The 26,228-nt window shown below is 43.5% G+C and overlaps 1 protein-coding gene across 3 annotated transcripts in view; it reads left to right on the forward strand.

The window, feature by feature from the left end:
* The window catches only part of rptor (regulatory associated protein of MTOR, complex 1), a 92,531-nt gene that overhangs the window by 40,846 nt on the left and 25,457 nt on the right, over nt 1-26,228 (forward strand). For all 3 annotated transcript variants that reach the window (XM_053498009.1, XM_053498010.1, XM_053498012.1), the window contains exons 9-25: nt 4,483-4,583; nt 5,838-5,982; nt 6,145-6,220; nt 6,456-6,557; nt 11,189-11,272; nt 14,001-14,111; nt 15,170-15,244; nt 15,555-15,620; nt 16,614-16,805; nt 18,310-18,450; nt 19,173-19,293; nt 19,432-19,578; nt 20,235-20,390; nt 23,594-23,712; nt 24,541-24,644; nt 24,752-24,926; nt 25,077-25,187. In XM_053498009.1, coding sequence (XP_053353984.1) covers nt 4,483-4,583; nt 5,838-5,982; nt 6,145-6,220; nt 6,456-6,557; nt 11,189-11,272; nt 14,001-14,111; nt 15,170-15,244; nt 15,555-15,620; nt 16,614-16,805; nt 18,310-18,450; nt 19,173-19,293; nt 19,432-19,578; nt 20,235-20,390; nt 23,594-23,712; nt 24,541-24,644; nt 24,752-24,926; nt 25,077-25,187 — 2,026 coding nt within the window. The remainder of the gene's footprint in view (nt 1-4,482; nt 4,584-5,837; nt 5,983-6,144; nt 6,221-6,455; nt 6,558-11,188; nt 11,273-14,000; nt 14,112-15,169; nt 15,245-15,554; nt 15,621-16,613; nt 16,806-18,309; nt 18,451-19,172; nt 19,294-19,431; nt 19,579-20,234; nt 20,391-23,593; nt 23,713-24,540; nt 24,645-24,751; nt 24,927-25,076; nt 25,188-26,228) is intronic.

Here is a 26,228-nt window from a genome sequence, read left to right on the forward strand (position 1 = left end):
CACACACACACACACACACACACTTAGAGACAAAGTTTTTAAACTCAGACCCGTCTTTATTTCCACATGGCTCTCCGCTCAGGCGGTTCAGACTCCGGCTGCGTCCCAAACGCAGGACTCGGTTTATTCCTGTGGCGTAGAATCCCATCACGACTCGACGACTCCCGTGGGCCGGTTTGGACCGGAAACCGAACCCCTGTGATGCAGAACCCATTCGTTTATCCCACCCCATTAATGCCCTCGTTAGGGTTTTGAGTGACAGGACGAGATTTGAGACGAGGCCAAGCCGTAGAGACGATGATGCTGCTGCACTGAAACAGAATTCCAGAACAGCGTTGCTAAGCAACAGGGGCATCCCGGAGATGGATGATGAATTATAAAGGGCACCCCGGCTTTCCCGTCTATGCCTGCGTGTATGTGTGTGTGTGTGTGTGTGGGGACAGACTTTTTGAGAGAGAAAGATAGAGAGAGAGAGAGACTGACAGTTTGAGAGAGACAGTGGTAATGAGAAAGAGAGAGAGATCAATGGAAAGGGGCAGAGAGGATGGAGATAAGAGACAAATGAAGATGGATCTACAGACAGGTGGAGAGAGGGAGGGATGAAAGAAGAGAAAGAGACATACCGAAAGAGACAAAGGAAAACAGACAGGTAGATGGAGGAAGAAAGAGAAGTGTGACACAGATGGAGGAAGGGAGAGATGGAGAGATTGAGGAAAAGAGAGACAGACAAATGAAGAAAGAGAGAGACGGAGAGATGGAGGAAGAGATAGACGGAGAGATGGAGGAAGAGAGAGACGGAGAGATGGAGGAAGAGAGAGACAGAGAGATTTAGGAAGAGAGAGACAGACAGATGGAGAGGAAGAGAGAAACAGACAGATGGAGAGGAAGAGAAAGACAGATGAAGAAAGAGAGACATAGACAGATAAAGAAAGAGAGAGACAGACAGATGGAGGAAGAGAGAGACAGAGATAGAGAGCAAGAGAGAGACGGACAGATGGAGAAAGAGAGAGACGGAGAGATGGAGGAAGAGAGAGACAGACAGATGGAGAGGAAGAGAAAGACAGATGAAGAAAGAGAGACAGACAGATAAAGAAAGAGAGAGACAGACAGATGGAGGAAGAGAGAGACAGACAGATAGAGGAAGAGAGAGACAGAGATAGAGAGCAAGAGAGAGACGGACAGATGGAGAAAGAGAGAGACGGACAAATGGAGGAAGAGAGAGACAGACAGATGAAGAAAGAGAGACATAGACAGTTGAAGAAAGAGAGAGACGGAGAGATGGAGGAAGAGAGAGACGGAGAGATGGAGGAAGAGAGAGACGGAGAGATGGAGAAGAGAGAGACGGAGAGATGGAGGAAGAGAGAGGCGGAGAGATGAAGGAAGAGAGAGACGGAGAGATGGAGGAAGAGAGACGGAGAGATGGAGAAAGAGAGAGATGGACAGATAGATCAAGAGAGAGATGGACAGATAGATCAAGAGAGAGACGGAGAGATAGATCAAGAGAGAGACGGAGAGATAGATCAAGAGAGAGACGGAGAGATAGATCAAGAGAGAGACGGAGAGATGGAGAGGAAGAGAGAGACGGACAGATGGAGAGGAAGAGAAAGACAGATGAGAGAGAGAGATCCGTGAAAAGGGGCAGAGAGGATGGAGATAAGAGACAAATTACAGACAGGTGGAGAGAGAGAGGGATGAAAGGAGAGAAAGAGACATACAGAAAGAGACAAAGGGAAACACAGGTAGATGGAGGGAGAAAGAGAAGTGTGACACAGATGGAGAGATGGAGAGATTGAGGAAGAGAGACAGACAAATGAAGAAAGAGAGAGATGGAGAGATGGAGGAAGAGAGAGACAGAGAGATGGAGGAAGAGAGAGACTGAGAGATGGAGGAAGAGAGAGACTGAGAGATGGAGGAAGAGAGACAGCCAGATAGAGGAAGAGAGACAGACAGATGGAGGAAGAGAGACAGCCAGATGGAGGAAGAGAGAGACAGAGAGATGAGAGAGACAGAGAGATGGAGGAATAGAAAGACAGATGGAGGAAGAAAGAGACAGAGATGAGAGAGACAGAGAGATGGAAGAAGAGAGAGACGGAGAGATGGAGGAAGAGAGAAACGGAGAGATGAAGGAAGAGAGACAGCCAGATGGAGGAAGAGAGAGACAGATGGAGGAAGAGAAAGACAGAGAGATGAGAGAGACAGAGAGATTGAGGAATAGAAAGACAGATGGAGGAAGAAAGAGACAGAGATGAGAGAGACAGAGAGATGGAAGAAGAGAGAGACGGAGAGATGGAGGAAGAGAGAAGTGGAGAGATGAAGGAAGAGAGACAGACAGATGGAGGAAGAGAGGGACAGACAGATGGAGGAAGAGAGTGACGGACAGATGGAGAGGAAGAGAGAGACGGACAGATGGAGCAAGAGAGAGACGGAGAGATAGAGGAAGAGAGAGACAGAAAGATGGAAGAGAGACAGATGAAAAAAGAGAGACATAGACAGATGAAGAAAGAGAGAGACAGATGGAGGAAGAGAGAGACAGATGGAGGAAGAGAGAGACAGAGAGATGAGAGAGACAGAGAGATGGAGGAATAGAAAGACAGATGGAGGAAGAAAGAGACAGAGATGAGAGAGACAGAGAGATGGAAGAAGAGAGAGACGGAGAGATGGAGGAAGAGAGAAACGGAGAGATGAAGGAAGAGAGACAGCCAGATGGAGGAAGAGAGAGACAGATGGAGGAAGAGAGAGACAGAGAGATGAGAGAGACAGAGAGATTGAGGAATAGAAAGACAGATGGAGGAAGAAAGAGACAGAGATGAGAGAGACAGAGAGATGGAAGAAGGGAGAGATGGAGAGATGGAGGAAGAGAGAAGTGGAGAGATAAAGGAAGAGAGACAGACAGATGGAGGAAGAGAGTGATGGACAGATGGAGAGGAAGAGAGAGACGGACAGATGGAGCAAGAGAGAGACGGAGAGATAGAGGAAGAGAGAGACAGAAAGATGGAAGAGAGACAGATGAAAAAAGAGAGACATAGACAGATGAAGAAAGAGAGAGACAGACGGATGGAGGAAGAAAGAGACCGACAGATGAAGAAAGGCGACAGATGGAAAGATGGAGCAAGAGAGACAGAGAATTACAGACAGATGAAGAAAGCAACTGACACAGATGGGGGAGAGATGGACAGATGAAGAAAGAGAGTGAGACAGACGAACGAAAATAAAGAGAGACGGTCAGACAGATGGTGAGAGTGAGACAGATCAATAAGGAGACAGACAGTAATTGTGAATTAAAAATTTTTTTTTAGTTGCCTCGTGTTTAACATTCCTGAGAAAGGTGCTTTAATAGAGAGTCAGTCGGTCCGCGCGAGAGCCGCGAGAGGAGACACTGAGGCTGAAGACACCAAGGTTTTTGTCTTCGTGTTAAAAAAAAGTAATAAGAGACGGATGGATCAGATCGAGGACGAGGAAGTCACAGCTCAGGGTTTTCAATTCTCACCTCTGTAGGTGGAGGTGGTACACACACACACACACACACACACACACACACACACACACACACACACACACACACAAACATAGAGAAACACTTTAAATCAAACTGGAAACACATAAGAGGTATGAAATGTCATCCATCTTTTATTGTGTGCATGTCTGTCCTGTGTGTGTGTGTGTGTGTGTGTGTGTGTGTGTGTGTGTGTGCGTGTGTGTGTGTGTGTGTCAGACTGGTCTTTGTAGCTCGGTAAATCTCGGTCATGTGACATTCGGTGTGTGAGTCTGATGCTGCCCACAAAGCTGAAGGCAAAATGTCACACACAGAGATTATTGCCAGCCTCTTGTCCTTTTACCCACACACACACACACACACACACATACACACACACACACACACACGTCCCTGTTGGCAGCATTTAGCTCTCTCTGCTCTCTGGATGAATAAACTGCGGCGTGTTTCTCACACCTGTCTGTCTGAGTTAAGTTTTTGATCCGAGTATTAATTATTAAACCTGATATTAAAGTCGTAAGTTACTTTGAGATCTGAAGGTCTTATTTCATCATCCTTTAAACCGAGTAATGTTCAAAGTATCTGTTGTAGCTCTTTTTGATGTTTTACTGTTTCATCAGAACTTTGCGCTGTTCCTTCCTTCCGTCCTGCTTGCTATTGACTCCGCCCCCTCAGTTTGATTGACAGGATGGAGGATTTAATCTTAGAATTATGCAAGGGTCAATTTGGGTTTTTCTCTGACAGGCGGTCTGTCCTGTAATCTCTACAAACATCTGTGTGTGTGTGTGTGTGTGTGTGTGTGTGTGTGTGAGATCGTCCCTATTTTTTCTTGCCGAGTCAATAAGAGAGCAGAGGATGGAGGATAATAACGGATAAATATGGACAGGATTGAATCGCAAGATGCTGCATTTTCTGCTCTATAATTTATATTGTGTGTGTGTGTGTGTGTGTGTGTGTGTGTGTGTGTGTGTGTGTGTGTGTGTCCTTAGGATCCCCGGGCGTCTGAACGACAGGAGGACGCCGCTAGGAGAGCTTAACTGGATCTTCACCGCCATCACAGACACCATCGCGTGGAATGTGCTGCCTAGAGGTCAGAGGTCACACTGTCACTCTGAAACACACACACGGGTCATGTCTCAAATGTTAACTAAAGCGACTTCATAGTGCCGATTAGCATTGTATCTTTAAAACCAAGCTGTAGTCTCCTCATTTTTTTAAGTAGTTATACAAAGGGAATAGGGTTTGCTGATAATGGGTTGCTCCCGTAGAGCAGCCCCCTGTAGGTGGGGCTTCTACATCTGAAAGATCAGTATGATGTCATCAACAATTATACAGACAGGTTGAGAAAACGCAACCGACAGACGGACGAAAGAGACAGACACATGGAGGAGGAGAGAGAGACAGATGAAGAAAGAGAGGAAGACAGACTAATGGAGAGAGGGTGAGAGACTGTTTAGAGAGAGAAATGAGAGACAGACAGATGGTGAGAGTGAGACGGATCGATAAGGAGACAGACAGACAGTAATTGTGAAATGAATATTATTCTTCACGACAGCCCTCTTCCTCCCTTTGTATGAATTATTTTTATATGACTAATTTTGGGTTGTGGAACGAATCGTCTGAGTTGGCATTATTTATTATGGGGGGAAATTCACTTTGATATACGAGTCTTTGATGTACAAGCACGCTTCAGGAACAAATTCTACTCGTTAATACGAGGTTCCACTGTGTATGTGTGTGTGTATGTATAAATATATTTTATATATATATATATATATAGTATTATTATATTACATATCCTGACGATACGTTAAACTTTCTGTTAAGAGACCAAACATCATACGCGTCACGTTTTCAGAGCGTGTTAAGCTCCACGATGAAGTCCGAGACACCGCTGATGACTGAGGGCGGGAATCTCCCGTCTCACTTCCAGGTGGTAATTAAACATCAGAGATGGAAAAGTGTGTGATTTAGATGAGTACCAACACCCTGGGTTTTAATTCTGCGCGCACACACGCACACACACACACACACACACACACACACACACAGACACAGACACATGCTTGCACGCTACAATAACATAATTAGATTTTGTACATTTTTATTAAATCTCAGAATCTCCCTGATGTCGTTAAGGTTAATGAAAGTTAATCACATTATTCATGAGCTGTTCTGAAGTTATTGCAGTGTGAAGGATGTAGATGAAACTGTGTGTGTGTGTGTGTGTGCGCGCAATTATCATAGCCGCTCCACATAGTTTGGTGTCAGAAAAAGTAACGTTTTCTATGTTTTTTGTTAACCCGTTGTGTGTGTGTGTGTGCGCGTGCGTGTGTGTGTGTAGATCTTTTCCAGAAACTCTTCCGTCAGGATCTCCTGGTCGCGAGTCTGTTCCGTAACTTCCTATTGGCGGAGCGGATCATGAGGTCATACAACTGCACGCCGGTTAGCAGCCCAAGGTTACCGCCCACCTACATGCACGCCATGTGGTAAGTATACGTGAAAACAGGAAGGCTCCGCCCACCCTTAAGCCTCCCCTCTCTCTCTCTCTCTCTCGCTCCCCCTATAAAATAGATCTAACACACCTTGCTTAACTTAGATGTGATTTGGTGTGTGTGTGTGTGTGTGTGTGTGTGTGTGTGGCACTGCAGGCAGGCGTGGGACCTGGCAGTGGACATTTGTCTCTCTCAGCTTCCCACCATCATCGAGGAGGGCACGGCGTTCAGGGTGAGACACACTGACTCCGCCTCCTTTATTAACGTCTTGGCGTTAGCCGCCTGCATTCCTCCTGCTGCCGGCCACGCCCACTTTGTCCCACACAGCAGCAGACCAGATTTTCTCAAGGATCAGAAACAAACTAGCACAAAAAAATACTTTTATGAGCATGTAATAATGTGTAATAATACTATAATAAGTGTTCTACAGTGTGTATGAAAGTGTGTGTTGCGTTCCCCGTCCCCAGCACAGTCCGTTCTTCGCGGAGCAGCTCACGGCGTTCCAAGTGTGGCTCACTATGGGGGTGGAGAACCGAAACCCACCTGAGCAGCTTCCCATCGTCCTGCAGGTACGGCATCCTGGGAGACCTGGGAGTTCCCACTCTCACCTCACACGCACCTGCACACCCCCCCCCCTCCTTCACTCCCTCAGGCTCTCGTCACATGCTCTGACCGTCCCGCGCTGCACACCACACCGCTGTGATGAAGGGCGTGTCTTAAACAGGGGTTACCTGCCCACCAGTGGACTACAGCACTGTACAGGGGGCTAATGAGGGCGTGTCCCAAATCACACACTATCATCTAGGGCTGTAGCTATCGAGTATTTTAGTAATCGAGTATTCTACCAAAAATTTAATCGAGTAATCGGATAAAATTTACTTTCGCTTAACTAAACAGCGATGTAAAATATTTAAGAGAAACAAAGATTACTTGCTTGTCTTATTGGAAAAATCAATATTTATTTTAAAAATGCATACAGCTTTTAATCAAAAATAAACATCGTCAAGGAATAACTTAAAGTTGACTGAGATGAATTAAGTGCATTACAGTGTCATACATTCTTATTTTAAAGCCTTCTCTCAGATGCAAAAACTGGGGAAAAAAAAGGTATTTCAAATGACTTTAAGTATCAAAAAAACTAAGACAAACATAAAAAAAAATTATTATACAAAAACACCAAGTTGTGCAACTTATCTTTCAGAACTTTAAGTTCTCTTCTCTCGGCTCGCTGATATTTTAATCGCTTCCTTCTATTTTGCAGAACGCTCCCTCAAATCGATACACGACTAACTGTTTGCGTCTCCTTCTGCTTTGTAGGTGACGTTAACGCTTTCTCTTCGTCGGTGTTTAGTAGCGGCTTGCATCCGGGAGCGCGCTGTGTCACGCCAAACGAATACATAACGCACGCTTTTAAAACTAATTAAAAGCAGCGTCGAGGCAGAAAATTTTGCTTGAGGAATCGTTTCAGTCCTAATAGTAGCTAGGTGTTACTATAATATAGAGTATAATACTCATGTATATTAATCAGGTTGTGTATAGTAGCTGTATGTCACGTTCTGTATAGTCAGCATGTTAGTAGCTACATCTCACTTTATTACAGACCAAAATCCTCTGCATATTAATGAGGTTATGTAAAGTAGCTACATGTCATTATAATACATTAAATAATATCCCTGCATACTAATGAGCTTATGCTAATGAAGTTATGTATAGTAGCCAGGTTAAGTGTTAGTATTATGTGCTATATTTAAGGACGCTAGGCCGTATCTCCTCTGTATACTATACTGCTGCATACTAATAAGGTTATGTGTAGTTGGCATGGAACTGCACTACAGAGTATCATTCCATCGCATACTAATTGGATTATGCTAATGAGGTTATATATACACGTAGTAGCCACTTGTTACTATACACTAATACCCCTGCATATCAATAACCTGATGCTAATGTATAATAAGTAATCTATAGTAGCCACCTTACTTTGTTGCAGAGTATAATACTCCTGCATACTATTGAGGATACGTCTGAAAGTATGTAGACCCCTGGTCCGTAGCTGTCCACGGAAAGCCCCGCCCCCTTTGCCCAGGCGTTTAGGAGGGTAAAAATGTGTCCGTCCCTGTTTTTGTTTTTTTTCCCGTCGCTGCTTTAGTGTTGAGATTTGCAGTGCAGACACGAGCACTTGATGAAATTTGTATCACGCCCTGCTGTGGAGTGTGTGTGCTTTTGTGTTTAGTCAGCGTTCCGGGGCCGAGTGAAGTGCCCTAGCGGGAGCCGTTAAATGAGGAAATAAAAGACGAAAATGGCCGGGGAGAGAGATGGGTTCTGGCTGTTCTGCATTTTCTGAAGCGAGGGAAAAGTTTTGAAGTGCCTCTCTTTGTTCCCTGCCGAGTGCCGAACTCGTAACTAACCTTATTGAACTACATTACCCATGATGCATTTCTCTCACCGCTCCGATATCGATCGCGAGTAAAAAAACGCGGCTGATTTATACGGGCTACAGCCGGCCGAGAAAAACAGGATTACGGAAATTTTATCTCTCCCTAAATATCCGAATCACAGACTAAATGCTCAGCAGTGCAGAATGATAGTGTGCTAGTGCGGTTTGGGACGCGGCCCATGTGGCACTTTTTATTTATTTATTTATTTTTTTGTGAGTAATATCCTCTATGTTTTTCCTCGATTATGTAAGTGTGTGTGTGTGCGTTTCTGTGTTTTCCTTTCTTCTGTTCTCCAGTATTTTGTGTGTGTGTGTGTGTGTGTGTGTGTGTGTGTGTGTGTGTGGAGGGGGAGGGGTTAAAGAGTCCATTTGTCTCCCAGATGGATGAAGACTTTGTTTTGTTTTTTTATTTTAACGCTCATCTTAAAACTCAGCTGCCTTTCTCACACTTCTCCTACACACACACACACACACACACACACACACACACACAGAAACATTGAGTAATGCTAACATTTGGTCTCAGTCAGAATCAGGCAGACCTCCCTCTCATTCCTCCCACTCTCTCCTTCCGTCTTTCTCTCTCTGTCTCTCTGTCTCTATCTGTCTTACTCTCAGTCGATCCCTTTCTTTCTTTTCCTGTCTTTCTCTTGTTGTTTTGCTATACTTCATTCTCTACCTTTTTCTTGCTTTCTTTTGTCCTCTCACGCTTTTCCCTTCTCTTGTTCTCTTTTTCTTTTTTTTTCTTCTCTGCCTCAGTATTTGCCTTTCTCTTTCTTTCTTTCTTTCTTTTTTCTTCCCCCTTCTTCTTCTCTCTCTCTCTCTCTCTCTCTCTCTCTCTCCCCCCCCCTCTCTCTTTACGGGAGTTTCCTGTCGGATGTTGGGAACAGCCCTGGCACGCCCTCGCCCCCGGTGCATGCTGGGCAATGTTCACGGCCGGAGGTTTGACGTGCTCCGGAGCTCTATTAATACCTTCCTCTGGCACCGCGAGCTGAACCGCACGCCTGCTGCAGGAGTTTTATTAGTGCTTATTATTTTTATCCTGAAGCTCACAAGTGCAGGGAATTCTGGGTATTTTTACCCTCCGGCGTGGGCAGTTACTATAATTCCGGGTATTCTCTTAACCAGAGGACCGAGACGGAAATAAAAACGCTTTAAACTGCAGCCGAGTTTACAGAGCTGAGAAACGTCCTGGTGGGCGTGGCCTGGTATTCTGATGAGCATGTCTGATTGACAGCTCTTTGTCATGTGCAAAGTGGACAATTACAGACTTAAACAGCTCTCAGTTATTGGGGGGGGGCTTAAACTAACCACTAACCACGCCCACTCTATCTGAACATGGAGACGCTATGGCTTAATAATTTATAAAAAACGTTAATTTTATTTTACATTTTTAATTTTTTAAATAAGGTGATTTAAACATGTTAAACATGTGTTTAAGCAAAATCTATAAAATATACAAATGAACAAAAATAATCTAAAATTATTTATTTCTTTTTATTTAATTTTATTTTACAATTAGTTTTCTTTTTTATAGTAATAAATTTTTTTACTACTGTTTTTATTATATATCTTTTTTATCTTAAACATCATCTTAATATTTATTTATTCATTATTTATAGTATTTATATTTTTAGTATTTAATATAACTATTATAATTAGTATTAATTATTATAATTGATAATCAATATTTCTCTTAGTTTTTTCATCTCTACTTAAAAAAAAATATTATTACTATTATTATTTTAACTTTTTTATTAACATTTATTTCTAGATTTAATGTAAAATGATTTATAACGTAAAAAATTTGAACATGTCTACAGATGTGTGTAAACCTATTGATGGAGGTGTAGCGGGTGAGGTGTGTGTGTGCGTGTGTGTCAGTGGGGTGTGGGGCGCAGGGAGCAGCATCGTGTTTATTTTTGCGCGGGCAGTACCGTGGGCCGTCCTCCTGCTCGGGTCGGCGCTCCCAGCACGCCGCTGTCGCTCTGAGGGTGGCGTCCGGACCACACGCCGCCGCCCGGGCTCCCAGCGCCAAGAGTGTGTGGGCGCATGCTCACGATGCTTTAAACACACACACACGGTGTGTGTTTCTGTCCGGCTGCCCAAATCCCGCTGCCAAAAGCTTCCGAGAGGTTTAAAATAATTTGATTATTTCCTGCGTCAGAGTCCAAAACCAACACGGCTTTAAACCGAGAAGGAAAAATTTATTATATTTGTGGATTTTTTGATTCAAAACAAAAATGAGGTTTAAAAAAAATGATATTCTTGGAAATAATATTTATTTTAGCCGTCCTAACCACTAGACACCAACATTTTTATTGTTAAAAATGTACTTTAATAAAATTATAATTATCATCAATCACTTTGTTTTGTTTAGCATTTTTTATATTTTGAGTTTTATAGGTAAAACACTTTATATTTAAAATTATCAGGTTTTCTTTCTTTTTTTTAAACAAAATATTGTTTCCCTTTTACGATTAAATTCTGATCACACACGCACACACACACACACACACACACACACACACACACACACACAGGTAAGACATTGCACAATGCCAGCACCTGGGGAGAGTGTGGTAGCCTCAACACCTGTTCATGTTATTATACCTGGTGTGTGTGTGTGTGTTTGTGTGTGTGATTTGAATTTATCACACACACACACGCTTTTTTGCCGTAATAATTGTTTCTAAATTTCTGAATTTTATTACATTTGTATTTGTTCTGACCATTTTTTTTCTCTGTGCTGTTCTCTTTCAGGTCCTCCTCAGTCAGGTGCACAGGTTGCGAGCGCTAGACCTGTTGGGTCGTTTTCTGGATCTCGGACCCTGGGCCGTCAGCCTGGTAACACACACACACACACACACACACACACACACAGGTCTCAGGGTGTTATAAAATGACTTAAGTGTTGTTTGTGCTGCTGAAGCAGGAATGAAATGGAGATAAACGCAGTAAAGGTGGCGATGTGAGACGCTAATGTGTCGTTCGGTGTCTTTAATCAACACAAACAGCTCCCACAGGAGCACCGGTTGGGAAATTAAAAACGCACTCACACACACACACACACACACACACACGCACACAACAAATCAGAGTGCAGATATATAACAGTTAGTTTGTTTTTCCTATAAAGGGGATTCATGTGCCGCGGTGAGATGAAGCCGTTTCAGACGCGAGCTCGGGGACGTTTCAGTCTTCATCAATCCATAAATACTTCAATCCATACGTTAATGCATAAACACTCCATCTCACTGTCGTTCAGACTCACCTCACGGTTATGTAAAACAGAGCACCAAGTGGGGTAGAATGTAACCCCCGGGTTGCCAGATTGACAAACCCCCACATTAACACTGCTGAAACTCCTCACTCTGAGGGAGAGAAAAAAGTTACTTTAACCAACGTAATCTTAAAATTAAATTAAATTAAAACTCCAAACTTAACTTTGTGTTGACGGACTTGACGAAGTGTAATCCTGTATGAGTTTTAAGACCATGCATCATAAGCATAGAGGGCTGCTATCAGAGCGACCTGGTCTTCAGGGACTCATCAGCAGTGTCCCAGGCTGGTCGCCTCCGTGCCGTGACACACTCATGCAGTAATTCGTGCTAAAGAAGCCCTGATCAAGTATCAAGTGTGTAAATGAACTTAATAAAAATGAATCACTCTCTCTCAGAGTCTCCGCTTCTCTGTGCCTTTTTAAACACTCCTGTCTCATCGAGTAAAGCATATGATTAGTCTTAAACTCTATTAATGATGTGCGACGTTACATACTTAGCTATCCTAATTTCACATAATTTTGATAGATGATAAAAAAGAGCCCAGTGGGTAAATCCACCCAATCTGGCAATATAAGGCTTTACAGCAAAGGCTAACTCACTTCATGTGCCACATTCTACTTCAGTACACCATAAATTATGTGTGTGACCATCTGTAAATGTTCCTCGGATACAGGGAGCAGAGGTAATGAAGCTGCCGGAGTTGAAGTACTTAGGGTCAACAGTCCAGAGCAACGGAGAGTGTGGAAAGGAGGTGAAGAGGCGGGTACAGGCAGGTTGGAATGGGTGGAGAAAAGTGTCAGGTGTGTTGTGCGATAAAAGAGTATCAGCGAGAATGAAAGGAAAGGTGTACAGGACGGTGGTGAGACCAGCTTTGCTCTACGGCTTAGAGACAGTGGCACTGAAGAAAAGACAGGAGGCAGAGTTGGAGGTAGCAGAGCTGAAGATGTTGAGGTTCTCCTTGGGAGTGACAAGGATGGATAGGATCAAGAATGAGTTCATCAGAGGGACAACCCATGTTAGATGTTTTGGAGATAAAGTCAGAGAGGCCAGATTGAGGTGGTTTGGACATGTTCAGAGGAGAGATTGTGAATATATCGGTAGAAGGATGCTGAGGTTGGAACTGCCAGGCAGGAGGTCTAGAGGAAGACCAAAGAGGAGATTTATGGATGCAGTGAGAGAGGACATGAAGTTAGTTGGTGTGAGAGAAGAGGATGCAGAGGATAGGGTTAGATGGAGGCAGATGATTCGCTGTGGCGACCCCTGAAAGGGAACAGCCGAAAGACAAAGAAGAAAAAGGACTTTTGCTTATTATTTTTTAACTTTTGAGGTTTAACTTTAGCTCACCAGTTAACTTTAAATCTTAAGGATTAACTTTAGCTTTAACTTTTGAGGAATAATTTCGCCCCTCCAGTTTAACTTTAACTTTTGAGGTTTAACTTTGTGTTGCTTGTTTATTTTTTTATGTATAAGGTTTAACCTTTCCATTTGAAGTGCAAGTTTTTTTTATTTTTTTAAGTCTTTTAACCTTTGAGTTTTTTTATAAAAAAATTTTGACACAAAAGAAAATCCAGCTTCCCCATTTTGTCCCTGACAGCTTTTCACCTCAGAAACCCACAACATTTTTTTATCATAATGACAAATTTATTCTTTATACTAATGTATGTGTCTTATACAGTTAATGTTTTAATATAATGATATTGCAGCTTCGTTCTCATAATAATACTGCTTATACACGACTGTATTCTTGGAATCCTAAAAGGGGACGAGGCTTATTATGGCCCCAATACTCTGACGTAATTACTCCCTCATTTAACTTTTTCTTTTCAGCTCTAACAGTTTCTGGTTAATTAAACTTTTAGGTTTTTGTTTCAACTTTTACTTTAACCAGTGAATGAAACTCTTACCTAACCTTGGCCCCGCCCACTTTACAATGAAAGGATTCAGATATCTTCATTTTGTGTGTGTGTGTGTGTCATTAGCGGACAGTTTAATGGGATTCACTTTGTCCTTTCTCTTAAAGCCGCCTCATGCCGCGAGACCTTTTACATTCCACATTAATCAGCCGCGAGGGTGCGGCGACACACACACCACACACACCACACACTCGTCTGTCGGAGAGGAGCAAACAAGAATGCACTTTTATCTTCTCTCTCCTTTCTTCCTCTCACTGTTTTTTGTTGTTTAACACACACACACACACAAACTTCTGATGATTGTGTAATGAGGCATTAATCATTCTTTTCATATAGCCAATATTTTCCTCTTATTGTCCCCCCCCCTCCCCCCCCCAGGCTCTGTCTGTAGGGATTTTTCCGTATGTGTTGAAGTTGTTACAGAGCTCAGCGCGAGAACTTCGCCCCCTTCTCGTCTTCATCTGGGCCAAAATCCTTGCAGTGGACAGTGTGAGTGTCCGAGTAACACCCTCACACATAAAACACACACACACACACACACACACACACACACACACAATCACAGAAGACGAATCTTTGTTTTGGGAGACATTTTGACCTGCACAAAGGAAATGACTGTACTGAATTGAAATACACCGACACACTTTCCTCACACTGAGCACTAAACTTTACCTTACAGTCTACCCCATACTGTCCTCCACTCTTTACCTCTTTACCCCACACCAACCCCCACACTTCCCCCCACACTTTCTCCACACTTTACCTCACACTTTCCCCCACACTTTACCTCACACTTTCCCCCACACTTTACCTCACACTTTCCCCCACACTTTACCTTATACTTTCTCCACACTTTACCTCACACTTTCCCCCACACTTTACCTCACACTTTCCCCCACACTTTACCTCACACTTTCCCCCACACTTTACCTCACACTTTCCCCCACACTTTACCTCACACTTTCCCCCACACTTTACCTCACACTTTCCCTCACACTTTCCCTCACACTTTCCCCCACACTTTCCCCCACACTTTACCTCATACTTTCCCTTACACATTGTCTCACACTTTCCCCCACACTTTACCTCTCACTACCTTTCTCCACACTTTACCTCACACTTTCCCCCACACTTTACCTCACACTTTCCCCCACACTTTACCTCACACTTTCCCTCACACTTTCCCTCACACTTTCCCCCACACTTTACCTCATACTTTCCCTTACACATTGTCTCACACTTTCCCCCACACTTTACCTCTCACTACCTTTCCCCACACTTTACCCTCACACTTTACCCCCACACTTTCCCCCACACCTTACTTCTCACTACTGTCCTTCATAATTTACCCTACGCTGCACCCCACACTAAGCCACACACACTACCTCCCACTGTACCACATGCTAAGTCCAATACTGAACCCCGCACACTGCTACACGCCGACCTTTACACTGGACTGCACACTGACCCACACACTAAACAACATCCTGTTGTTACAAAAAATTAATGAACATCTCTCTCTCTCTCTCTCTCTCTCTCTCTCTTAGTCCTGTCAGGCCGATCTGGTGAAGGATAACGGTCATAAGTACTTCTTGTCTGTTTTGGCTGATCCGTACATGCCGGTGAGCGCCCCCACCCTCAACACACACACACACACACACACATGCACAGACAGCAGATTTTACTCTTTTATTTGTTTGGATAAAAAAGAAAATCTGTTCATCTGTGAGTCGTGCAGCAGGTTTTCAACCATCTCACACACACTCTCACACGTGTGCACACATACACACACGCACAAAAACATAAACACATGGCATGTAAGAGAGTAAGTTTTGTTGTGTGTTATTTAATAAAGTGATTCATTGAGTCGTCTGTTTGTGTGACTCAGAGTCAGTTCTGAAGTTTACACGTGACTCACTCTGTTCCCTCCAGGCCGAGCATCGCACCATGGCCGTCTTCATCCTCGCAGTTATAGTCAACAACTACAACACGGGACAGGTGTGTGTGTGCGTGTGTGTGTGTGTGCGTGTGTGTGTGTGTGTGTATGTATATGTATGTGTGTGTGTGTGTGTGTGTTCTCCTCTATTGTTTTTCTCTTCTGTTTTTAGATTCCTTCTCTGCTCACCTCTCTATTCTTCCCTTCGCACCTCTTTTCATTCTTTGGTTTCTCTTTTCTCGTTGTCTTATCTGTTTTTTTTTTCTTTTCCTATTTCAGGTCTTCTTTTCATTTTCTCATTGATTATCTTTTTTCTTGTCAACTCTTCTCACACAGTCTCTTTCCTTTTCTCTTTTTTTAATCACTCCTCTGTTCTTTTCTTTCACTTCTCCTCTCACCTTTCTTTTTATTTATCCTTTTCTCTTTTTTTTCTTTTTTGTCCTTTGTCTTTTCTTGTTACTTTTCCTTTTTTTTCTTTTCCTCTCTTCCCTGTTTTTTCCCATTTCTCCTTCTTTTCTTTCTTTTGGTGCTTTTTCTCTCTCTTTTTCTTTTTACTTATATTCTGTTTATCTTCTTTTACTTCTCACCTTTCATTATTCTTCTCTTCTTTCACTTCTTTCTTCTATTTCTCTTTCATCTTTTTTTCCTTAGTTTCTTTTTTAGTATTTTTTTATTGCCCATTTTTTTTCTCTCTATCTTAATTTTTTTTCTCTTCACACTCACATCATAACTTCTTTTCTTTTTTTTCTCCTCTTACCTTTATTTACTTTTTAAAAAATTTCCTTCTTTTTTTCTTCGTGTTTATTTTGTCGTAATCTGACACTCTTTTTTTTTTTTTTTTTTTGCTCCTTTTTTTAAACATTTAAACACTTCCTCTCTCTTTTTTTTTTTTTTTTTGAGTATGTAGTCCTGGCAGGAGCATGTCCGTATGGGAACTCCTGTAATGTATGTTCTTATTTTGTGTATATAATGTAACCTCCCGGGTGTCCTGTAGGGAAACTCTGCATGTTTTTAGTGTATGTATGATGTGCTGTAATTCTCCGTATGTCCTGTAGGAGGCGTGTCTGCAGGGGAACCTGATTGCGATCTGTTTGGAGCAGCTAAGCGACCCTCACCCTCTCCTGCGCCAGTGGGTGGCCATCTGCCTCGGCCGCATCTGGCACAACTTCGACTCGGCTCGGTGGTGCGGCGTTCGAGACAGCGCTCACGAGAAGCTCTACAGCCTCCTGTCAGACCCCATACCAGAGGTACCGAGGGGGAACCGGGGAACCTGCAGAGCTCTGACCTTCACCGCAACTTTAAAGTCATTTGCTTTAATTACAGCATGTCACGACCCCCCCCCCCCCCCCCCCCCCACACACACACACACACACATACACACACACACACTCTGATCTGATCCATGCCAAAATCATTTACATACTTGACCTAAGCAGAGCTGCGTACTTTACAACCTAATGCTGTCGTCAGACATTTCACAAAATAAAATATGTGCGATTTTAAACTTCAAACAACAAATCAAAGATTTTAAACGATGTCTGTGTAGATTCAATTAAGGATTTAAACATAAAAAAACTGTATTAACTGATGATGTTTGTCTTGCGTTCTGTTTCTCAGTAGCTCACATGTCTATTACACCACAAGAGGGCGCAGTAGCTCTTCGGGTTTTGTGCAATACTGGACATTTGTGCTTCATTAGTTCATCTTGCATAACAAATGTGTTGGGATTATTTCACTAGAAATGTTTTATTAAAACTAAAACTGGTATAAAATAAGCATTTAAAGAGAAAAAGGTTATTGATCGTTAACATGTTTAAGTCTTGGTTAAGAAAAACGTACAAAATTCACAGACCTAGTTATTGTGATGTGACTGCAACATGAATCTCAGACATTTAACATTTGACTTCTCATCTGGATTTCTAGTAAGCAGTCATAACAGGAAGGCGCAGTTTATATAAAATTGACCAGAATTACAAAATTTCTTGAAATTTGTGTAGAAAACCACTCCAACTTATTTATTTATGTTTTTTGACAAAGTTCTTGCAAAATACTTAAAGTTTGCAAAATAAGTGGTTATTTTTCTTCCTCTTCTTTGTTGTTTACCATTGATTGGAATCCAGTAGGGTTACATCACCTCCACCTGTAGGTCTCGTTCTCCTAAAGATGATTTTCCACATCAGCCTTCCTTAAAAAAAAAACATCTGCTTTCTTCCCCATTCTTGTCTCATTTTGTTCTGCATCTTGAATCCCTCTCTTTCTTCTTCTTGTTCTCCTTTTGAGCAGTTGGTTCATTACTCCCACCTGCTGGACTGGAGTGTGCAGCGGAAGATGAAAAAAAAACGGCTTTGTATTAGACACAACATTAAAACAATCAAAACCACAAGTTACACAGTGTTTCACTGTTTGTTGGAGGCGTTTATTAGTTCCATCCTGGTGCTATTAAATCGAAGCTCACAGTACTACAAAAATTATATTCTAATCCATTCACAGCTCTACAGTCAGTACCGTCAGTAGATTTATTATTTTACTACGTCCTGACCAGCACCTTTAACCAAAACCACCTGACTTTACACTGAAAAAGAAGGAATAGAATATACAGACTGAAGAAGAGAGATAACTTGCGTTGGTCTAATGTTCATTGTGCTTAATTAAACAAAACTTATTAAAACTAAATTAAACTCATGTAGTGTGTTGAATAGCACTCGATCCTGCCTTTTATCTGTAATGTTCCTGTGTTATGTTCACTCTCAGGTACGGTGTGCGGCCGTGTTCGCTCTGGGGACCTTCGTGGGAAATTCAGCCGAGAGGACGGATCATTCCACCACCATCGACCACAACGTGGCCATGATGTTAGCGCAGCTCATTAACGACGGGAGCCCCGTGGTCAGGAAGGTGAGCGTCACCTCTGTCTCATCAGAGTTACCTGCGTGTTATGAGCGTTAACTGTGTGTTATCTGTGTTATTGATGTTTCATGAGCATCACTCCTGAGTTAGCTGTGTGTAATAAGCATCATCTGTATGTCATCAGTGTTCCCTTTTTGTCATTAGCATTACTCATATGTCATGCGCATTACCTCTGTGTCATCAGCGTTTTCGCATGTCATCAGTGTTACTTGTGTGTCATGAATGTTACCTCTGTCTCATGAGTGTTACCCATGTGTCATGAGAGTTACCTGTGTCTCATCGGGGTTAGCTGCATGCCATGAGCGTTACATGTGTGCTATCAGAGTTACCTGCATGTCATGAGTGTTATCCTTGTGTCATGAGCGTTATCTTCGTGCCATGAGCGTTATCTTTGTGCCATGAGCGTTATCTTTGTGCCATGAGCGCTACCTGTGTGTCATGAGCGCTACCTGTGTGTCATGAGCGTTACCTGTGTGTCATCGGAGTTAGCTGCATGCCATGAGCGTTACATGTGTGCTATCAGAGTTACCTGTACGTCATAAGCGTTATCTGCGTGTCATTCATGAGCGTTACCGGTCTGTCATCGGAGTTACCTGCATGTCATGAGCGTTATCTTTGTGTCATGAGCATTATCTTTGTGTCATGAGCATTATCTTCGTGTCATGAGCGTTATCTTCGTGTCATGAGCGTTATCTGTCTCGTGTGTACAGGAGCTGGTGGTGGCTCTGAGTCACCTGGTGGTTCAGTACGAGAGCAACTTCTGCACCGTCGCTCTGCAGTTTATGGAGGAGGAGAAGAACTATGCAGCACCCTCACCTGCAAACACTACAGGTATACACACACACACACACACACACACACACACACACCTCAACCGGAGCTATTAATCTTGGCTTCACAAATAAGCTCAAACTCTTGGCTGTAATTGTAACAGAAATAACTAAATGTGTCGGTGGTTTGTCCTCTCAGAGGCGGGGAACGTGACCCCGGTGAGGGAGCGAGACAGTCCGGCGGTCCCTCGGCTCCGTTCAGTTAACTCTTACACCAACATCCGGACGGCCAGCATCGCCCGCAACCTCAACAAGAGCCTCCAGAACCTCAACCTCAGCGAGGAAGGTGAGGAACGTCCTCCACACGCAGAACCTCCAGACCATCTACACCACGTTTCATCCTGAGCACGTTGTATTACACGCTAGTGAGGACGTTACCAACAGCGCCACCACCTGAGACTGAACTGCGCTAGCAGTGTTAATGATATTTAACATTACATCATATTAATCACTAAACAGTCGAACAGCAGTATTTTATTTACTAACACCGCTTAGTGACCCCGCCCACATTCCAGGATCTATGAATATGCAAATCTGGACACGCCCCTCACCACAGTTATGGCACCTGAGCGTGCTTAATGCGCTGATGAGCTAACTGCTTATACTGAGATTATGGGTTTGGTTACCGTAGCAACCGAGATTTGTTCATCATGACCCAGAGATTCTTTCATTTCTTTTTTTTTTTTTTCGCTCATTCGCACATTTTCTTTCATTGTTTATTTATTCTTTTATGTTTAGTGATTTTTTTGGTATCTTTCTTAATTTTTTCCTACTCTGTCATTTTTTTTATTTATTTGTCTTTCCCTATTTCTTTCTATTTCTATATTTTTTCTTCCTCTTATTTGTTGATGATGATAATATTACTCTATCTCCTCCAGTTTTGGTTGATATGGTGTGTGTGTGTGTGTGTGTGTGTGTGTGTGTGTGTGTGTTCCCCCCCAGGCGGCCCCGTGACCTTCTCCCCCGGTAACCTGAGTGCCAGCAGCAGTGCCAGCAGCACCCTGGGCAGCCCCGATAACGATGAGTTCCTCCTGTCCTTCGAGACCATCGATAAGATGAGGCGGGTCAGCTCGTACTCGTCACTCAACTCCCTCATCGGTGAGGCCACGCCCCTCTCTCCCCTGATTGGTCAGAGTGTTTAACTAATCACCTGTTAATCACATTGATCACATGTTCAGTCTCTGTATCAGTGACTCTGACTGCTGAGGGAACTCAAAACTATCAAAAGTACAGCGTGTAGATCCTGTGACACACACACACACACACACACACACACACACATAAAACTCATGACTGCAATAAAGTGTCTGAGCTCTCTGCGTTATCAATAATAAATACACACTCCTCATCTGAGGTGCTTTCTGTGTGTGTGTGTGTGTGTGTGTGTGTGTGTGTGTGTGTGTGTGTGTGTGTGTGTTAGGCAGCCGCAGTGTTTTTATGAGGCTCTTTATCAGAAGTCTTAGACAGCGCTGATGTGTTTCTCCTCTCTTTTCTCTCTTTTCTCTCTCATCCATCAGCCAATCAGATCGCTCCTGCAGCTTTTATCCAATCAGCACTCTGCTACACTTTATAGACTTAACACACACACACATACACACACACACACACACACACACACACACACTAATGCTCTTTACATTCTTATGTTATGGTCTGACTGTCTGTCTCTTTGTCTGTCTAGCGGCCTGACAGTCTAACTGTCTGTCTCCCCGTCTATCTGTCTGTCTTATTGCCTTCTGTCTGTCTGTCTGCCTGCCTATCTATGTGTCTTCTGTCTGACTGACTGTCTGACTCTCTCTCTGTCTGACTGTCTCCTTGTCTCCCTGTCTGTCTCTGCACGTCTGACTGATTACCAGTCTGACTCCCTGTCTTCTGACTGTCTGACTGATCGTCTGTCTCCCTCTCTTTGAGTCTTTACTTGTTGCCTGTCGTCTTCCCGTCTGTCTTTTCGTCTACAGTAGCTCTTTCTGCTTTACTTTGGCTTCTCTATCTGTTTTTCTGTCCGGTCAGTCCTCCCGTCTGTCTGTGTGTCTAATTGCAAGGCTGTTTTCTGTCCACTAGTCTGTCTGTATAGTTTGCGCCCCCAGCTGTCTGACTATCGGAATAACTGGTTCTATAAGTCTGTCTAGTTTTAGTTCTGCCTGTCTGTAAATCTTTTTCTGTCTGTGTCTCACTATTTATCTGTCAATCTGTCTAGTTATCTGTCTGTTCATCTCTCTGTCTGTCTGTCTATTTACTTGTGTCTACCTCCTTGTCTGTTGTTACAAAACAGTTTAAGTGCTGCTGAAACACACACACACACACACACACACACAGTGGAATCTCTGCAGTGTTTATAAACCGACTGGTGAACCGTACCTTAGCTGCATCAGTATTCCTGCTGTGTGTGTGTGTGTGTGTGTGTGTGTGTGTGTGTGTGTGTGTGTGTGTGTGTGTGTGTGTGTGTGTGTGTTTTCAAAGGAAGTTTAGGCACACTTCCAGAGCTCTGCATCCCGACTCACTGTTCGCTCTGTCGGCTCTCTGACATCTCAAAAAGAGAGAGAGAGAAAGAGAGAAAATGGAGAGACACCGAGACAGAAAGTGAGAGAGACAAAAAAGTTACAATTTCGATTCTACAGGTTTAAGTTTGAGTTGTGAGTCGGTGGTGCGTCTTGCCTGGCTCGCTTAGCTTTGATGCACGAATACCTGCTTCAGGTTTATCTCTGGAAACTGTGTGTGTGTGTGTGTGTGTGTGTGTGTGTGTGTGTGTGTGTGTGTGTGTGTTTGCACGAGTTCAAAAAGTTCTCCAGATTGAATGTGAAACAACATAGCAACACTCTGTGAATGTCAATGACTGTGGGAGCTCAGCACGCTCAGAGACTTTCCTACACACACACACACACACACACACACACACACACACGGTTCAGCACACCAGTGTGGATAGGAAAGCCTGGGGGTCTGATCAAGTCAGGCTGTGTGTGTGTGTGTGTGTGTGTGTGTGTGTGTGTGTGTATATACCTTAACGTACAGTGATTATATTCCCATAACAATAAAGCTGAAATGTCGCTGTCGGACATGTTGTGTTTTTGCGTTCGGTCGATCACACACTGCCCAGGTCGAACACACACACACACACACACACACACACACACACCACGGTCAGCATTAATCAATAAATAAATAAATAAATGAATAAACAAACTATAAAAACAAACGTGAGGAGAAAAATCCAGAGTCAAATATATAAATATTCATCCGTCTCGCATCTGGAATGTCAGTTACTCTGTATAAGTGTGTTGTTTATAGAGTGTTTTCTGAAAGTAACATCACATTTACAACCAGAGTGATGGAGTGAGCAGTACAAAGGGGATGACCCACGTCTGGGATTGTCTGGGATCACCTGCGGTTCACTACGTTTGACTGTGATTTACTGTGGTTCCGATTACCTGTGATTGGGTGTGATTGTCTGTTAGTGGGTGTGATTACTTATGATTGGGTGTGATTTCCCGTGATTAGCTGTGATTACCTGTGATTGGGTGTGATTACCTGTGATTGGGTGTGATTACCTGTGATTGGGTGTGATTACGTGTGATTGGGTGTGATTGTCTGTTAGTTGGTGTGATTACTTATGATTGGGTGTGATTACCCGTGATTGGGTGTGATTACCTGTGATTGGGTGTAAATATCTGTGATTGGGTGTGAATATCTGTGATTGGGTGTGATTACCTGTGATTGGGTGTAAATATCTGTGATTGGGTGTGATTACCTGTGATTGGGTGTGATTACCTGTGATTGGGTGTAAATATCTGTGATTGGGTGTAAATATCTGTGATTGGGTGTGATTACCCGTGATTGGGTGTGATTACCCGTGATTGGGTGTGATTACCTGTGATTGGGTGTGATTACCTGTGATTGGGTGTAAATATCTGTGATTGGGTGTGATTACCTGTGATTGGGTGTGATTACCCGTGATTGGGTGTGATTACCCGTGATTGGGTGTGATTACCCGTGATTGGGTGTGATTATTGCGAGAATCTCTAATTACAGTACTTGCCATTGACTGTGATTTTTTTCTTTTTTTTAAAGAAAATTAGTTTCTTATTTTCTCTTTTCTTTTCTTTCTGTTCTCGCTGTCTTGACTGTATTAGATTATAATGTTTACATTATTATAAGAGTTATATTATTTAGGCACAGCTTTGTTACCCTGCAGCATTTTCCTGATAAAAATGTCACTAATCGACTCTTTTTCTCCCCCAACCCTCACCTCCCCCCCCCCTCCTTTCTGCCCCCGGCCCCCCCTCCCGTCTCTCCCTCTGCAGGTGTGTCCTTTAACAGTGTGTACACACAGATCTGGCGCGTGTTGTTACACCTGGCGGCCGATCCGTTTCCCGAGGTGTCGGATTTGGCCATGAAGGTGCTGAACAGCATCGCGTATAAGGTACGCCATGTCACTTCCTCCTGTTCTCATGTACTTCCTCTGGGTCACGACCTCTGGAGCAGGATTACATCAGCGCAGTGCGGCGTTTATTCTTCTTCAGTCTCTTTTTCACTCTCTCCCCCTCTCTCTCTCCCCCTCTCTCTCTCTCTCTCTCTCTCTGTATCTCACTGCCGAGTGTCACTTTCACTTTATCCTTTTATACTTTATCTGGCTCTTATTTCTCTCTTTATCCTCTTTCTTCTTAATTTTTTTTTCTATATTTTGTACTTTTTCTCACTTATAATTTATACAGTTATTAACCTGTCACTCTTTTCATGTCTCATTACCCTGTCTTTCTTTCTTGACTCTTTCCTTTTCTTCTCTCTCTCTGTCTCTCTCTCACGCACACAAACCCGAATCTTTATCTCGTACTTGGGCTCTTTGTTCCTCTCTAATTGTGCGTGTTTATTTTAAAGTTCTCTTTCTTTTAATAAACCACATACACACACACAAACACACACACACACACACACACACACACACACACACACACACACACACACACAAACACACAGCTGGAGGAGCTGGTTAATGGAATTTCTATGCTAATGTGCATCTTTGGAGTTATGTGGCACTGCATTAAGTGAGGTGTGTGTGTGTGTGTGTGTGTGTGTGCGTTCGTGCGTGCGTGCGTGCGAGAGAGAGATGAGATTGGACGAGACACAGTCCAGGTGTCCTACCTGTCTTTTATTTCCCTCTGCTTTATCAGATTTATCACACTGACATCATGGCTGATGAGTCACAGGTGTGTGTGTGTGTGTGTGTGTGTGTGTGTGTGTGTGTGTGCAGGCTACAATGAACGCTCGGCCGCAGAAGATTCTGGACTCGGGTTCTCTCACCCAGTCAGCACCCGCCAGTCCAACCAGCAAGGGAACACTCATACACCAAGCTGGGTAACTTACACACACACACACACACACACACACACACACACACACACACACACACACGCACGGACACGCACACAATTATTACATAACTTTTTTCTGTCTTCTTACAGCGGGTCTCCACCCATCCCGGGCGTGTCCAGTTCCAGCCTCACTAACGATGTGCCAAAACCGCCACAAGCTCCGCCTTCTCGTCCCCCATACACGCCCACTCTGGGCTCTCAAGCTCCGCCCCATTCCCATCAGTTCTCGCGAACACGCAAAATGTTCGACAAGGGACCTGATCAGGTATGACTCCGCCTACTGTTTATGTTAATAAATCTACATTACAGTGTTTTCGGTTAAAATATTAATTTATTTAAAAGTATCCTTTTGATTAATTAGTGTGTGTGTGTGTGTGTGTGTGTGTGTGTGTGTGTGTGCGTGCGCGCGTGTAAGATGGCTGAGGACGGGGACGAGACTCCCGCTCACAGGAACTTCATCAGCGTGACGCTGCAGACCGGACTGTGTGACTGGAGCGCCAAATACTTTGCACAACCGGTCATGAAGGTTCATAAACACACACACACACACACACACACACATTCTCAGGTTAGAGCAGAACGCCAGCACGGCTCTAACCGAGAGCCAGAGGTGTAGTTTTAATATTAATGTACAAAGACAGAGTGTGTAAGAGAGACCGGGACAGTAAAGAGAGAATTAGGATGTGAAGTGTGTGGAAGGGGAGCTTGACTTTCAATATCTCTTAAATCTTTAGCTTTACACTCTATTTCTCTCTCTCTCTCTTTCTCTCTCTCTCTCTTTCTCTGTCTTTCTGAAATATCGGGTGAGCTCTGTCTCTTTCCTGTGAGATAAATTCACCTCAGGCTTTGCAGGAGAGGATCTTCTCACTTCAGCATTACATTTTGTCTACGGGCGATGACGAGCAGATCTGCTTCAAGTGCTGTACAAAACACCTTTTTATATCAGTCACCTTTTTTTTTTTTTTTTTTTAATCAGAGCGAATATCATTATGATGTGCAAATTAATACTTGGTAAGGTGAAACTAATTTCTGTTCAGATGTAATTTTTAAATGAAATATTTATTAAAATTCATTCCAATTTACTTTTTTTAATGAGGACTTATAAGGTCTAGTAATGACTTTAATGAGGACTGTGGAAATGTGGATATAGGGACTTGTGGGGACACAGGGACTGATGGGGATGCAGGAAGCCCTGGGAACACATGGACTTGTGGGGACACAGGGATTCATCGGGAGGCAGGCGGTCCTCAGGATGCAGGGACTCATGGGGATGCAGGGAGTCTTGGTAGTGCAAGGGGTCGTGGGGGCGTAGGGGGTTGTGAGGACGTAGGGTTTTGTGGGGACAGAGAATCCTGGGAACGCCGGGGGTTGTGGGGACACAGGGACTCAGGGGGATGCTGGCAGTCCTCAGAACGCTGGGACTCGTGGGGATGCAGGGACTTGAAGGAATGCTGGAAGCCCTGGGAACGCAGAGACTTATGGGGATGCATTGAGTCTTGGGAACGCAAGGGGTCATAGGGGCGCAGTGTGTCATGGGGACGGAGGGGGTCCTGGGAACACATGCATG

The sequence above is a fragment of the Clarias gariepinus genome, chromosome 6 (assembly GCF_024256425.1).
Source record: "Clarias gariepinus isolate MV-2021 ecotype Netherlands chromosome 6, CGAR_prim_01v2, whole genome shotgun sequence".
In the NCBI taxonomy this organism is placed as follows: Eukaryota; Metazoa; Chordata; class Actinopteri; order Siluriformes; family Clariidae; genus Clarias; species Clarias gariepinus.